The sequence below is a fragment of the Polypterus senegalus genome, chromosome 16 (genome assembly GCF_016835505.1).
Source record: "Polypterus senegalus isolate Bchr_013 chromosome 16, ASM1683550v1, whole genome shotgun sequence".
Taxonomy (NCBI): domain Eukaryota; kingdom Metazoa; phylum Chordata; class Cladistia; order Polypteriformes; family Polypteridae; genus Polypterus; species Polypterus senegalus.
The window spans coordinates 77,221,540-77,235,008 of record NC_053169.1 but is presented as its reverse complement, the minus strand read 5'-3'; the positions used below and the strand labels follow the sequence as shown (position 1 = coordinate 77,235,008).

At 41.0% G+C, this 13,469-nt stretch overlaps 1 protein-coding gene across 3 annotated transcripts in view; it reads left to right on the top strand.

Annotated features, from left to right (window-relative positions):
• Positions 1 to 13,469, top strand: part of si:ch211-63b16.4 (kinesin heavy chain) — a 164,022-nt gene that overhangs the window by 20,431 nt on the left and 130,122 nt on the right. For all 3 annotated transcript variants that reach the window (XM_039738035.1, XM_039738037.1, XM_039738036.1), the window contains exons 3-4: positions 7,418 to 7,524; positions 7,610 to 7,671. In XM_039738035.1, the coding sequence (XP_039593969.1) occupies positions 7,418 to 7,524; positions 7,610 to 7,671 (169 nt within the window). The remainder of the gene's footprint in view (positions 1 to 7,417; positions 7,525 to 7,609; positions 7,672 to 13,469) is intronic.

The following is a 13,469-nucleotide window of genomic DNA, read 5'->3' as shown; positions in this document are numbered from 1 at the left end:
TGGCACCTGCACACAGTGCCAAAGCTACCAGTAGCTGGTTTAAGGACCATGGTATCCTTGTTCTTGATTGGCCAGCAAACTCGCCTGACCTTAACCGCATAGAAAATCTTTGGGGTATTGTGAAGAGGAAGATGCAATACGCCAGACCCAACAATTCAGAAGAGCTGAAGGCCACTGTCAGAGCAACATGGGCTCTCATAACACCTGAGAAGTGCCACAGACTGATCGACTCCATGCCACGCCGCATTGCTGCAGTAATCCAGGCCAAAGGAGCCCCAACTAAATATTGAGTGCTGTACATGCTCATACTTTTCATGTTCATACCTTTCAGTTGGCCAACATTTCTAAAAATCCTTTTTTTGCATTAGTCTTAACTGATATTCTAATGTTCTGAGATACTCAATTTGGGACTTTCATTAGTTGTCAGTTATAATCATCAAAATTAAAAGAAATAAACATTTGAAATACATGAGTTTGTGTGTAATGAATGAATCTAATATGCAAGTTTCACGTTTTGAATGGAATTACTGAAATAAATCAACTTTGTCATGATATTCTAATATTATGACCAGCACCTGTATTATATTAGTTTTTGCCAGGTGTCCATAAACAACCAGACAACTCCAATAAAGCAATACCCAAATTTTTGCTCTTATTATTACTTATTATTTTATTTGCAGAAAACCCAGGAATAAATGTTAGATATAAAGACATACAACCTGAATGATTCAAATCAGAGTCACACAGCAAGCAGGTGGCCACTTTAGGTTTTATAGTCTGTTTTTTTTCATCTGTGATGCTAGTGAGCGTTGGCATGGTAGGTAGTAAAAAGCTGTCTCCTCTCTTCCTTTTGATGACAAAGCCTCTCTTTCTTTCATAGTGCCCTTTTTTAATTATTTTTTATAGTGTCTTGCTGACTGCCTTATGAAAGATATTGCATCAGTCAAAAATTTGGGACAACCAATAAGTTCCCACGGTTTAGTTGATTGCTGATTAATTTACTTTTGGCTAAACATGGATCATGTTAATTTTAATGTCCCAAGCCTCCATATCACATTCTTATAAGCATGCACATACTGGTTACTTTATCTAAACTTAAGCATATACATTCTAGTAAACAATGACACTCTTTAAGCACTGTGAAAGACCGGCCTCGACCACGAACAGACACCAAGACAGCTTCGACAAAAACACACTCTTTTATTTTTCTTCTTCCACTACAGCACAAATCACTCACAGTCCTTATTACTTTCTTCTCTTGCCGCCTCCACTCCCCTCTCGCAAATGTCCATCACACTACCTCCCAACTCCAGCTCAAGGAATGGAGTGAGGCAGCCCCTTTTATCCAGTACCTGGATGTGCTTCAGGTGTTTCCTGATGAGCTTCCTGCAGCACTTCCGGGTGTGACGAAAGTGCTGCATATGCACCCAGAAGCACACTGGGTGTATATGCCTTTGGGCTTAGCAGCATTTTCTGTTGTGACGGAAGTGCTGCAGTCCATGTTCCCTGGAACATTTGGGTGTCCCTTGGCGGGGGCCACATGCCCCAACAGGGTGGAGCCTCCAAGCTCTGATCCTGTGGCTCCCCTGCACCCCAGGGCAGTTGCCCTCTCGTGTCCCGGGGAGGCAACACATTCTCCTGATCCTTCCATGTCTATCACACCACTTATTTTAATTTCTATATACTGTACCCCAGAATTTTATCTACTTCAAAAATTCAACACTCTGGTAAACTACCTTATGAATATTAATGTACAAATGAGCTCATTTGCACATGCTGGTTATTTCAGTTTTGATTAGAACATTTTGATTACAGAATGTCATATGAACCCTAAAATAATTATAGGCTTGGTCACTTAGTTTAAGAGCATTATCTAAATAATTCCAAAATAAAAACACACTAAAATTAAGCCTATAGCATAATAAAAAAGCAGAATTTTTCAATAGCATTACGGCGTCAAAGAAGCCAAATTAACAGAGGTTGATTTCTCTGGGAATAACCTGATTATGTCACCATGTTAACCCGTAACTGGGCAATTGTTAAGGATTTTGTAGTCTGCTTATGTCTGTTGCACTCTTTCAGCCTATACTGTACATGTTTTTGCTTCACACTTTTGGCAGCCATGGGTAGAAGCATCCATAAAATATATTTCTAGAGGGAAACGTTTAGGTGATCGTATTATTTCTTCCTCTGGCTGTCTCAATATTTTAGAAATCGCTAAATTTATGTTGATGAGCTGAACAACAACAACATTTATTTATATAGCACATTTTCATACAAATAATGCAGCTCAAAGTGCTTTACATGATGAAGAAAGAGAAAAAAGACAAAAAAAAATAAGAATTAAAATAAGGGAACACTAATTAACATAGAATAAAAGTAAGGTCCGATGGCCAGGGAAGATAGACAAAAAAAAAAAAACCCAGATGGCTGGAGAAAAAAATAAAATTTGCAGGGGTTCCAGGCCATGAGTCCTCATGGTGTTCAGGGTTCTCATGGAAGAACTTGATGATGACGGTCATGTGGACTTGCTGGCCTTTAATCCATCAATTTAGGGACAGCACGGTGCTTTGATTAAGTGGTGGTGGCGCAGGTTGCCACCCCAGAAAACCGAAAAAAGAACAGAAGAGAAAGTAGGGGTTAGTACGGATTTTGAATATGAATACCATGAATAGTAATGATAATTAATTGAATATACAGAGCATCAGGATTAAACTAAGATGGAGCTATGAGAAAGTCATGTTAAAGTAATGTGTTTTCAGCAGTTTTTTTTAAAGTGCTCCACTGTATTAGCCTGGCGAATTCCTATTGGCAAGCTATTCCAAATTTTAGGTGCATAATAGCAGAAGGCCGCCTCACCACTTCTTTTAAGTTTAGCTCTTGGAATTCTAAGCAGAAACTCATTTGAAGATCTAAGGTTATGAGCGATATTATTTAAGGCTTTGTAAACCATGAGCAGGATTTTAAAGTCAATTCTAAATAACACAGGTAACCAGTGTAGTGACATCAAAACTGGAGAGATGTGCTCAGATTGTCTTTTCCTAGTGAAGATTCTAGGAGCTGCATTCTGCACTCATTGCAATTGATTGATGTTTTTTTGGGTTGTCCTGAGAGGAATGCGTTACAGTAATCTAGTCGACTGAAAACAAAAGCGTGAACTAATTTCTCAGCATCTTGCAATGTTATAAGAGGTCTAACTTTTGCTATATTTCTTAAGTGGATTAATTCTGTCCTAGTAATCTGATTAATATGTGATTTAAAATTCAGGTCAGAGTCAATAGTTACTGCTAAATTCTTTACCACTGTCTTGACTTTTAATCCTAATGCATCAAGTTTATTTCTAATAACCTCATTATATCCATTATTGCCAATCACTAAAATTTCTGTTTTCTCTTTATTTACTACTCATCCATTCAGAAACACAAGTAAGACATTGTGTTAGAGAATCAAGAAAGTTGGGGTCGTCAGGCACTATTGATAAGTACATTTGTGTGTCATCAGCATAGCTATGGTAGCTCACGTTATGCCCCGAGATAATCTGACCTAATGGAAGCATGTAAATCGAAAAGAGCAGCAGACACAAGATAGAGCCTTGTGGAACACCATATAGAATATCATGTGTCGTCAAAGTATAATTACCACAACTAACAAAAAATTTTCTACCTGCCAGGTAGGATTCAAACCAATTTAAGACACTGCTAGAGAGGTCCACCCATTGACTAAGGCGATTTCTAAGAATATTGTGATCAATGTTATCAAATGCGACACTCACATCTAATAGGATGAGAACAGATAAATGGCCTCTGTCTGCATTTACCCGCAAGTCATTTACTACTTTAACAAGTGCAGTTTCTGTACTGTGATTTGTTCTGAAACCCAACTGAAACTTATTAAGAATAGCATGTTTATTGAGGTGGTCATTAAGCTGCTAATCTTGGCAACTCAATCTTGAGAGCAATAAGGTGACATGTTAAAAGTAACGCCTGTAACATGGTCTGGTTACTTTTTAAAGTAATGAGTAACCTAATGCAATACTTATCTTATTGAGTAAAAATACCTGTGTCGTTATTATTCAAACAGCACTGGATGAAAAGCAAGAAACGCATGTACCATTATGCCAGTCCTTTACAGAGCTCAGTCACTCAACCAAACAATCTGGTAACAGAAACATATAAATAAATTGGACTAAACATATTTATAAACATTAAAAAATCAGCACTTCGGTTCAAGATGAACAGCCTTAAAATAGATTAGGCAGTTCATACCAGTTCCATTTCCAATGAGGCGAATATCAGATTCAACCATGATGACTTCAGAAGCATACATCCATTTCCATCCGTAAGGTCCTCTTTAGTATATAATCCTCCATTTGAAACTGTACCTGTAATTCTTTACCTTCCGGCTTTCTTTCATCTCAATACCAACTTTCTCCAGTCATCCTTCATGTTTTTTTTTTTTCCCTCTTCCTGATTAATTACCATACTCCCTTTAAACATGACCGATACGGAATGGCTTCCTGTCTATACAGGAACCCCTTTTCACTCCTCCATGATGAGTGGCAACACATTTAAAGAGAATTCTGACATACACATATGCACAGTTGACATACATGCACAGTTTCATACGTACATCATTTAAACAATGCAAAAGCACTAGTAGGTGGAAGATTGTAAAAATCACAATGGACAAAAAAAATCCTTTAAAATCAAAGCAACAGTCACAGTCGTTAATGTTTTACTAACATACACAATCAATTCAGAAATGATCTGAAGTATCCACAACCTTGGACAATGAGAGGTCTGAAGCACCAACCTTTATATAGTAGTGGCGGTGCTGTCATGGATCGCAGCCTCTGTAAACATGATGCTGTATTAGAACAATGACACCACAATATGGCAGCGGCAGCTAGAAAAGCAAAATGGCATTGCAACAAATTCAAAACAGGACTGTGTCAGAGAACAAAGGAAAAATGTTTAAAGGTTACTTTCATGCTGAAAAGGAAAGAAGGCTAAAGAAAACAACATTTAGCCTTCATCATTATGTTTCAAAGCACCTCTGCCACTGGTAGTGGGATGTCAGCTCATACTAGGAATGACTGATCCCTGGCTGATGCGCCTTGTCAGCACCTTTACATAGCCCTCCCTTAAAAGTATCTGCCAACTCCTTGAAACAGTGGGTTGGTCTTTGCTTCTGCTGTGGTCTTGTGGCTGGTAGCAAAAGCACATTAGCAGGGATCTTGAGCTTTTTGCGGTTAAGTGATGCAACAACAACATTGAGTGCTGCTCTGTCCATCAGTGCAGTAGAGGTGTTAAATACTACACATCTGTGTGGTGATCTGTTGATTACAAGGATCAGGTGAACCACCTTGTGTGTACCGGTCTCTTGGCTATTTTCCTTCATTGAACTGATGCTCAGACACCATTCCCAGTATGGATCTTGGCTTGGAGCTTCTTCCTCCACTGCTGCTCTTTATTGCCTCTGTGATCTGCCCCGTCCTTGCTCTCTGCAGTTTTACCACCTACCCTGCTTTACAAGGTTTACATGGGGTCAGTGACGACTCAATGTGCCACACTTTTTCCCAGCTGCATGACCTGAAAGCTCCACCGGTGTCCACACACCCAGGCCAATGGGTCTTAGTAGGTGGAAAAGTGCTGATGGAGCTGCAGACTTAGTAGCCTATTGGCCATTTTTCACCCCATGCTGCACATGGCACTCTGCTTGGTGCTTTGCTAAATCAGACTCATCTCAATGCTGATAACAATATTGTCAGTGCCAACTGTTAAAATGGATCCTTTGCTCATTACATTGCTCTTTTAGGTGCCTCACTATTCTTAAAAGGACTGTTCATTGTTGCTGCACCAGATGGAATAGTGTTTGTGACTTTGCAGGCTTGCCATTTATATAAGTGCCCCTGCTACTGGTGATGGAATGTTAGCTCGTGCTAAGGGTGATCCATCCCTGGTTTATGCAACTCGTCAGCACCGTTACATGTTAGTTCAGTGCTTCCTGTTAAGTATTATTTTTAGTTAAGGTGGGGTCTTCTACATGAGCAGATAAAGATGGAGATGAATATTGAATTGAATTTTGATCACGAAATTTGTTTAACCTGCACACAATCATTTAGGAACTCTCTCTTCTTAAGACATCGAACTGAAATAGAAAGTAACTGTATCAGAAATTCCAATCTGTTATAGTACAGAAAATAAAGTAAAAGCTAACCACTGAATGAGCTCGGGGCACAAATGAAAAGTTGAATATGCCACACAATGCCAACCATGGAAGAAGTAGCCCGAGTCAGGTTGATGCCGGGCATTCCGATAGATTCATCCTAACCCGGCACCTTAATGGTCATGGTATGGCATACCAATAACTGGTGGCATTTGAACTAAGTGTGGCACTAAGCTAGTGGTAAGGGAATTCTGGAGATGAGTACTAATTCCTCTTTAACACATCCTATTGAACTTGCTTCCTGAATTATTTTTATTATTTTTGATGAAGTATTTTAACTTGAAGTATTGCCCCTTTGCACAGTTTTGGATGGTTTAAAATGATTAATAGATATGCTTGGCAGTGTTAAGAAAGTAGATGTCTTAGTCTAGCTTTTTGTAGTATGCTTCATTGTGAGTTCAGGGCTGCTATTTTGTTTCAGGATGATAGACAATATATTTTAATAGCTTGGCCTAGTGGATGCGGCAACACGCTGTGTCAGTGCCTAAGTTGGGCTATTTTACAAATGCAGTCCACATTTCTCAAAAATTTAACCAGCTGTTTTTTTGGTACAAAACACAAATTTAGTTAATTAATTAGATATCAAGAATGTTTGCCACTGTGGTACAGCAGGTAGTATACAGTAGGTTGCCTTACAGTTTCCAGAGGATGTGTTTAGGTTTGCCTTTGTAGTTTACATGTGTTCCCAGTATGCATGTGTTTTTTCCCCATCCAGCCCACTGGTTAGTTTAGTTTTTTACACTAAATTCCTGCTATGTCAGTGAGTTGAGGGTGTTTACATCAGTACTCCAGGCAGCTGTGATTCCTGACTTACTGCTGGACCTGCTGGGACAAACTCCAACCTCTAGTGACCCTCAAGTGGATTAAATGGTTTTAGAAAATGGACGGAGGGATTTCAGTGGCTTATTTTTTGATATACTTTGTGAATCCCTTAGGTGAAATTGTCCTTCTGCATGAACTTTGGGGGTCAGAGAGCAGGGTCAGCTATTGTACAGTGCCCCTGTAGCAATTTTCAGGTTAAGGGCCTTGCCCAACAGAATAGGATTTCTTCTGGCAGTAATGGGATTTGAACCGACAATCTTCTAGATACCAATGCAGATCCTTTAGCCTCAAAGCCACCATTCCCCCCATAACACAAAGGTATGCGTGTTCAGTTTCTAAAATGTGTTTTTTTTTTTTTTTTTTGCAGAAGTAAATGTAAAGAAATTAAGAGCAGTTGTCTTGGAACAAAAGAGAGAACATTCAGCAAAAGCTTTCAAGTAGTGATTAGGATTTGTCCCCAAGAACAGAAACATGGTATTCAGCTTTACAGTGATTTCATCTGTAACTCTGTGTGATTAAACTGTATTTAATATTCATTGAACCTTTTGCTCAATTTCAGATGAAAGTAAACGATCTCTTAAGGTGCAGGAGCCAAACCGTCTAATAATTGACACAGGAAGGGTAAGTTAATATTGTGTCAAGTAACTATTTATTCCTTGACACAACAGTTTTACTGGATTGGTAAGTATCTATGTATGTCTGGCATCTTCATATCAATAAGACACTACATACAGTCGACCCTTGATATACGACTGGCCTGACATGTGAACATCTTGCTTTATGACCAAAATTTTTGTTTTGAATTACGACCAACATCTTGCGTTACGACCTGAATGCAGTCACGTGTATCCGCTTATGCGATTGTAAACAAACAGCCGAGAGCGTTCGTAAGCGTCAGTCGGAGCCCAGATACATGTGTTTGTGGACGTAATTTCAGTCAGTGCAGTGATTTAGATAATTTATTTTGATAATTGCTAAGGAAGGAAGAGAAGGCAACGAAGGTAAAGAAAGCAATCACAATCGAAACAAAGAAGGAAATTTTGTGGAAATATGAGAGTGGCGTTCGTGTGACTGATCTCGGTAATACTGTATGTACAGCATGTCGAAATTCACCATCTCGACAATTTTACAAAGAAAAGATTTTTATAAGGAAGCTCCTTCCAAACAATAACCACTTTCCATTTCATTCTCCTCCTCCTCCCTTCCTGCAAGCCAAAGATGTCAACTTAAATGGTGAGCACAGTATGAAATTGTTGTTTCTGGTAGGCTAGGCACTTTTTATAACTTTTTGGTTAGTACATTAAAAAAATTATTGGTGTTTTTGGTAAATTATGCACATTATACAACCCTTTTTATTATGAAATGGTTAAGTAAGTGTCGCTGTGGGAGGTTCGGAGCGCATTATGGGTATTTCCTTTATTTCTTATGGGAAAAATAGTCTTGACTTACAACCAACTTGAGTTACAACCAGCCCTCGAGAACGAATTGAGTTTGTAAGTCAAGGGTCCACTGTATATCAGTTGTGGTCGCTGGGTGTTATTGGAGCAAATTCAAATATGAGATAAAAATAAGTAAAGAGAAAAATGTATTCTTTCGCTTGATAATTTTACTGGATTGGTAAGCATGCATGCCCAGTACCTTGAGATCAATTAGATATTCTATATGTTTTTCATGTTACCTTTCTACTGCTTTGTTGCATTATTCACATTGCATTCTTGCATTATGACTTAACATAGATATTCAGGTTAAGCAAGCTCTGAGTGAATGAAGTGGATGCCAGCGCTGGGCACTAGGCGTGCTACAGTTTTGACAAGTTATTAAATGTTGTCATTTTCTGTAGTGAACAGCACCTCAGAAGCTTTGTAGCTACAGGGCTTTACTATAACTTTTTCCTGTGTGAAGTAGGAACTAAAACTGTGCCATATATTGGTCAGTCACATGGTAAACACCCAATAGTTTTGGGTAGGGTGATCATCTAGTGCTAGTTTCTTCATGCATCACCAAATTAAGCAATTGATTGCTTTGGTTTTGACACCAGATGCACACATAAAATAAATAACATTTTTTTTTCTTCACCTGGGGACCACGTCTGCCCCATTTCCCTCAAGCACAACACAGTCCCACTAACACACAAAAGCACAAGCACAAATCTTCTCCTTTTGAATCCTCCACTCCTCCCTGGCAGCTTTGTCTCCCTCCTCCCGACTCTGGCTCCTCAAGTGGTGGCTGCTGCCTCCTTTTATAAGGCACTTGGAAGTGCTCCAAGGGCTTGATTGCCAATTTCCAGCTGCACTTCTGGGTGTGGCGAAAACACTGCCCATAAGGGTTTAGCAGCTCCTGCTGCAGCACCCCTTGGCAGAGCCTGCGGATCCTAACAGGGTTGCACCAAACTCCAACTCCCATGAAGCCCTTGTGACGATGTGGGTTCGGCTCCATGGTCCCATTGGTGTTGAGGAGCCCTTGAACCCAACACCGTCGATAATGTCACCGAGATGAGCTAGACAGTTGAGGCAATAACAATTGAACAAGGGGATGGTACTAATGTGCAAAGGTGCTTTTATTAAAAATGGTCAACAAATCAAAAACAGTGTTCCAAGTAAAGTGCAGTGCTTTCAAAAAAGAGTCATTAAATAAATAATCCCATAAAGGAAATGTGGAGGTTAAAAACATACAAAAACAATCCTTTTAAAACGAGGTTAAAACATTCAACAGGAAGCAGTCTTTAAAATCAATAACAAGTCCGGTGTCGTCTTTTAATTGGTGACTCCCCTGCTTCTCCCTGTCCAGGCTTCGCAACAGGGGAGCCACTCTATCTGCAGCTGACCTTCGGTTCCGCTCCCTCCAGACCGAGACTTGGCTTCCCTGACGACCAGGACGCTCACGCCAGGGATTTTACCGCCCAAGCCTCCCGACTCCCGCAGCCTTCTCGGCCTTACGCGGCCAGTCATTCTTCTTCCCGTCACTTCCGCTCTTCAAAACATGCTCAGCGGGAGCGACCACTAACTACAGCCCACGGGTGTCAGCCAAACACCCCGCTAGAGCTCACTGTCCAGCTGCCTGCGAGCCTAACTCTCGCTCGCCCTCTCACATGCTTGTTCTCCTGCACCGACTTGTACATGCACTTCCTGCTTCCTGCAACCTCCATCCTTTCTTTTTCTTTTGTTTTTCTGATCTCTCTGTTTTTCCCCTCTCAACCGACTCGCGCTTCTTTTATACAGCGAGGGGCCATAGCAGCTGCAGCACATTAGCCACGGAAACAATCACGGATGTGGGCAGTTCCTCACCTTGGCACTAGGTAAGAAACGCCCACACCGCAGATCGCCCCACGGCTTGCTATGGCCACCACGCCCCCTCACTAAGCCGCCGCGAGTGCGGTGATTATTTATTTAAAAAAACGGCCCTTGCTCAGCGAGCTGTGGACCCATAACACCACAGCCCTGCAGGAGTCCGAGGCACCATTGCAACCCAAGGGGGTTGCCATCTAGTGTCCCAGGGGAGGTATTGGGTAGCCCATGCTTGCTTCCCCAGGACATATTCTGAAGGGGAGTCCCGGCCGGGTATGGGCACTGCCTGTCCGCCATACCCTATAATGGACTCACACCAGAACTTTATGCTCAATGCTTTTAGGATGGACTCCACCCTACCCCTTGACCTTGAACTGAATTAAGCAGGTTTGAACACGTTATCAGAAGAAAGAGGAGCAGGTTACTATAAAAACATACAGTAAAGGAACAATTTTATATTCATTTGGAACAATACTTTTAAAATGAACACCACAGTTATATACAGAGAGTGCAATATTCCAACGGGATTTGAAATATTCAAACAAGAATAAGGTTTAAAGAAAGATGATGAAGAGAATTTTCTTGGGATGAGAACAATCACACCAACCAGCAGCCATACCACTTGCACTTCAGAACAGGTCATCCACCTGAAGCTAAGCATGTTTAGGCCCTGCCAGTACTTGGATGGGAGATCATCTAGAAGAAGCTTGTGTTGCTGCTGGAAGAGGTGTTAGCAAGGTCAGCAGGGGGTGCTTACCCTGTGGTCTGTGTACGGATCCCAATGTCCCGTGCAGTGATGGGGACACTTAGCTTTAAATATGGTGCCATCCTTCAGTTGAGACGTAAAACCAAGGTCCTGACTCTCTATGGTAATAAAAGATCCCTGGATATCTTTTGAAAAGAGTAGCATTTATCATCATATCCTGACTAAATTGCCCATCACAGCCTTGTCCATTCTGGCCCCCTAATCATCCCCTCTCTCTGATTGTCTCGCTCTTTCTCTCTCACCCCTTCACCTCCTAAGTGCTAATGTGTGGTAAGTGTACTGGTGCAAAAATGGCTGCTGTTGCATCATCCAGGTGGGTGCTATACATTGGTGGCAGTCAAAGTGGTTCCTCTTTGTCTATTTAAAGTGCTTTGAGATGTGAGAAATGTGGTATATAAATGTAATCTATTATTACTATCTATTATAAAAAAATATGGTAGGTTCGAAGGAGACAAGATGTGATTTTCTCACAGAGGCACTTTCACATCCCACGAGACAAGTCTTTGTGCCAAGAGATTTAACCACGCCCAGGGCCAGAAATAAAACAAACAGTAGATGACAAAGTAGAACGTCGTAAAGAATGGAAAAACGTTGGAGTGGTACACATGCAGAGCAGGTTAGAGATAATGGAAGTACGAAAAGTTGAAAGTCTCTAAAAAAGGATAGTAAATATCGCATTAGTGCAAACAAATGAAAATTATTATTCAGTGAAATAACAGAACAGCGAAAAGAGATCGAACATATTGTTCGGATTTAAACTTTAAGTCAGAGACTTGTAGATCGACTAATTCGTGTTACCATCAGGGGAAAAAAAAGTAGTGTTTATTCCTAGAGAAGAGGCGTATCCGTGAGAATGAAAAGATTCCAAAAACGTTAGTGCGGTACACATGCAGAGCAGGTTAGAAGTAATGGAAGTACAAAAATTCGAAAGTCTCAAAAAATGGATGGTAAAGATCGCATTAGCACAAACAAATGGAAATTATTACTCTGTGAAATAACAGAACAGCGAAAAGAGATTGAATATATTGTTGTCGAATATATATAAGTCAGAGACTTGTAAATTAACTAATTCGTGTTGCCATCAGGAGAAAAAAAGTAGTGTTTCTTCTCAATGATGAGGCGTATCCGGGAGAAGTAAAAGATTTGTTGTTTGGTAAAAATGAAATACCGCAAGAGAAATCAATTGTCATTTGTGTAAATGCTATTGTAGAGAGAAAGAAACAATTTTCATTCACATTGTAATTCCAAACACGGAATCAAAATTCAAAGTGTTATTGATGAAAAGGTAAAAGCGAAAAAAGATTGAATATATGGACATAGGTGATATGACAAAAGTGCACAGTGTGAGATGCAGATCACACAGCATGGCAACAGCAAGCCAGCAGCTGATTGAGCAAAGAGGAGGTAAAGAAAACTATTTGTTTCCCATTGTATCACCGTTTAAGAGGGAGTTTCGGAGGATCGACCGTGTGTCCTTGGGGTACGTTCAGCCCTCCTCTTCACAACGCAAGCTGCTGAGATGGGGGGTATTGGTGAGCAAAGCGAGTGGGGGGGGTTGTCAAGTAAAGCGAGCAGGGGGCAAAGCCCCCTAGTTATAATTAATATTATTATTAATATTGTGAGGGTCAGCCAGCCAGACCCTTGCTCAACCAGAACGCCCTCATGGTGGAAGGACAGGGAGAGATAGCATGCACAGGGCATTGTCACCCCCGGACTGATAGATGGCAGTCCCCTGGATTCCCACAGGGCATGATGGAAAGTGGAGTTCTTTGGCTGAGCCCTATTTGGTTCTGTGGGTGCCACCGGGGGTGGCGCAGAGACTACTGAGCCCTGCTTCATTGGGCTTCCGCCTTACTTGAAGTGCTTCCGGGCATAACATAAAAAAAGTTGCCTGTCTTAACTCGGGGAGGCAGCGTTTCAGGGGGAAGGAGGATGAAGCTTGCTGGGTGGAGCGGAGGAGGCAGTGACCAAAAGAGACAGAGAAGAAAAAGAAAGAAGATGACCAAGAATCACAGAGTGCTATATATTGCTGTTCTTAGCTTACTTGTACTGTGGCGTGGGAAATGTTTATAAAAGAAGAGTTTCACACAATAAAAACCTTTGTTTCCTGTGACTTACATCCAGAGCCTGTCTGTGCCAGGTGTTTGGGGAGCTGGAGCGCCCTCGGTGGCCACAAGTTGCAGACGCAATGAACTTTTGTATTGTAGGAAACATTTAATTTATAAGCATTTCCCATGCCAAGGATCAAGTAGTGCTAAATACAGCAATATACTGCACAGCACTGTTCTTCCTTCTTCTCCTCTCTCTCTTTCAGTCACTGACTACTCTGCTGCTCCCAGTAAACTTCGACCAGCAACCCAGGGGGGCTG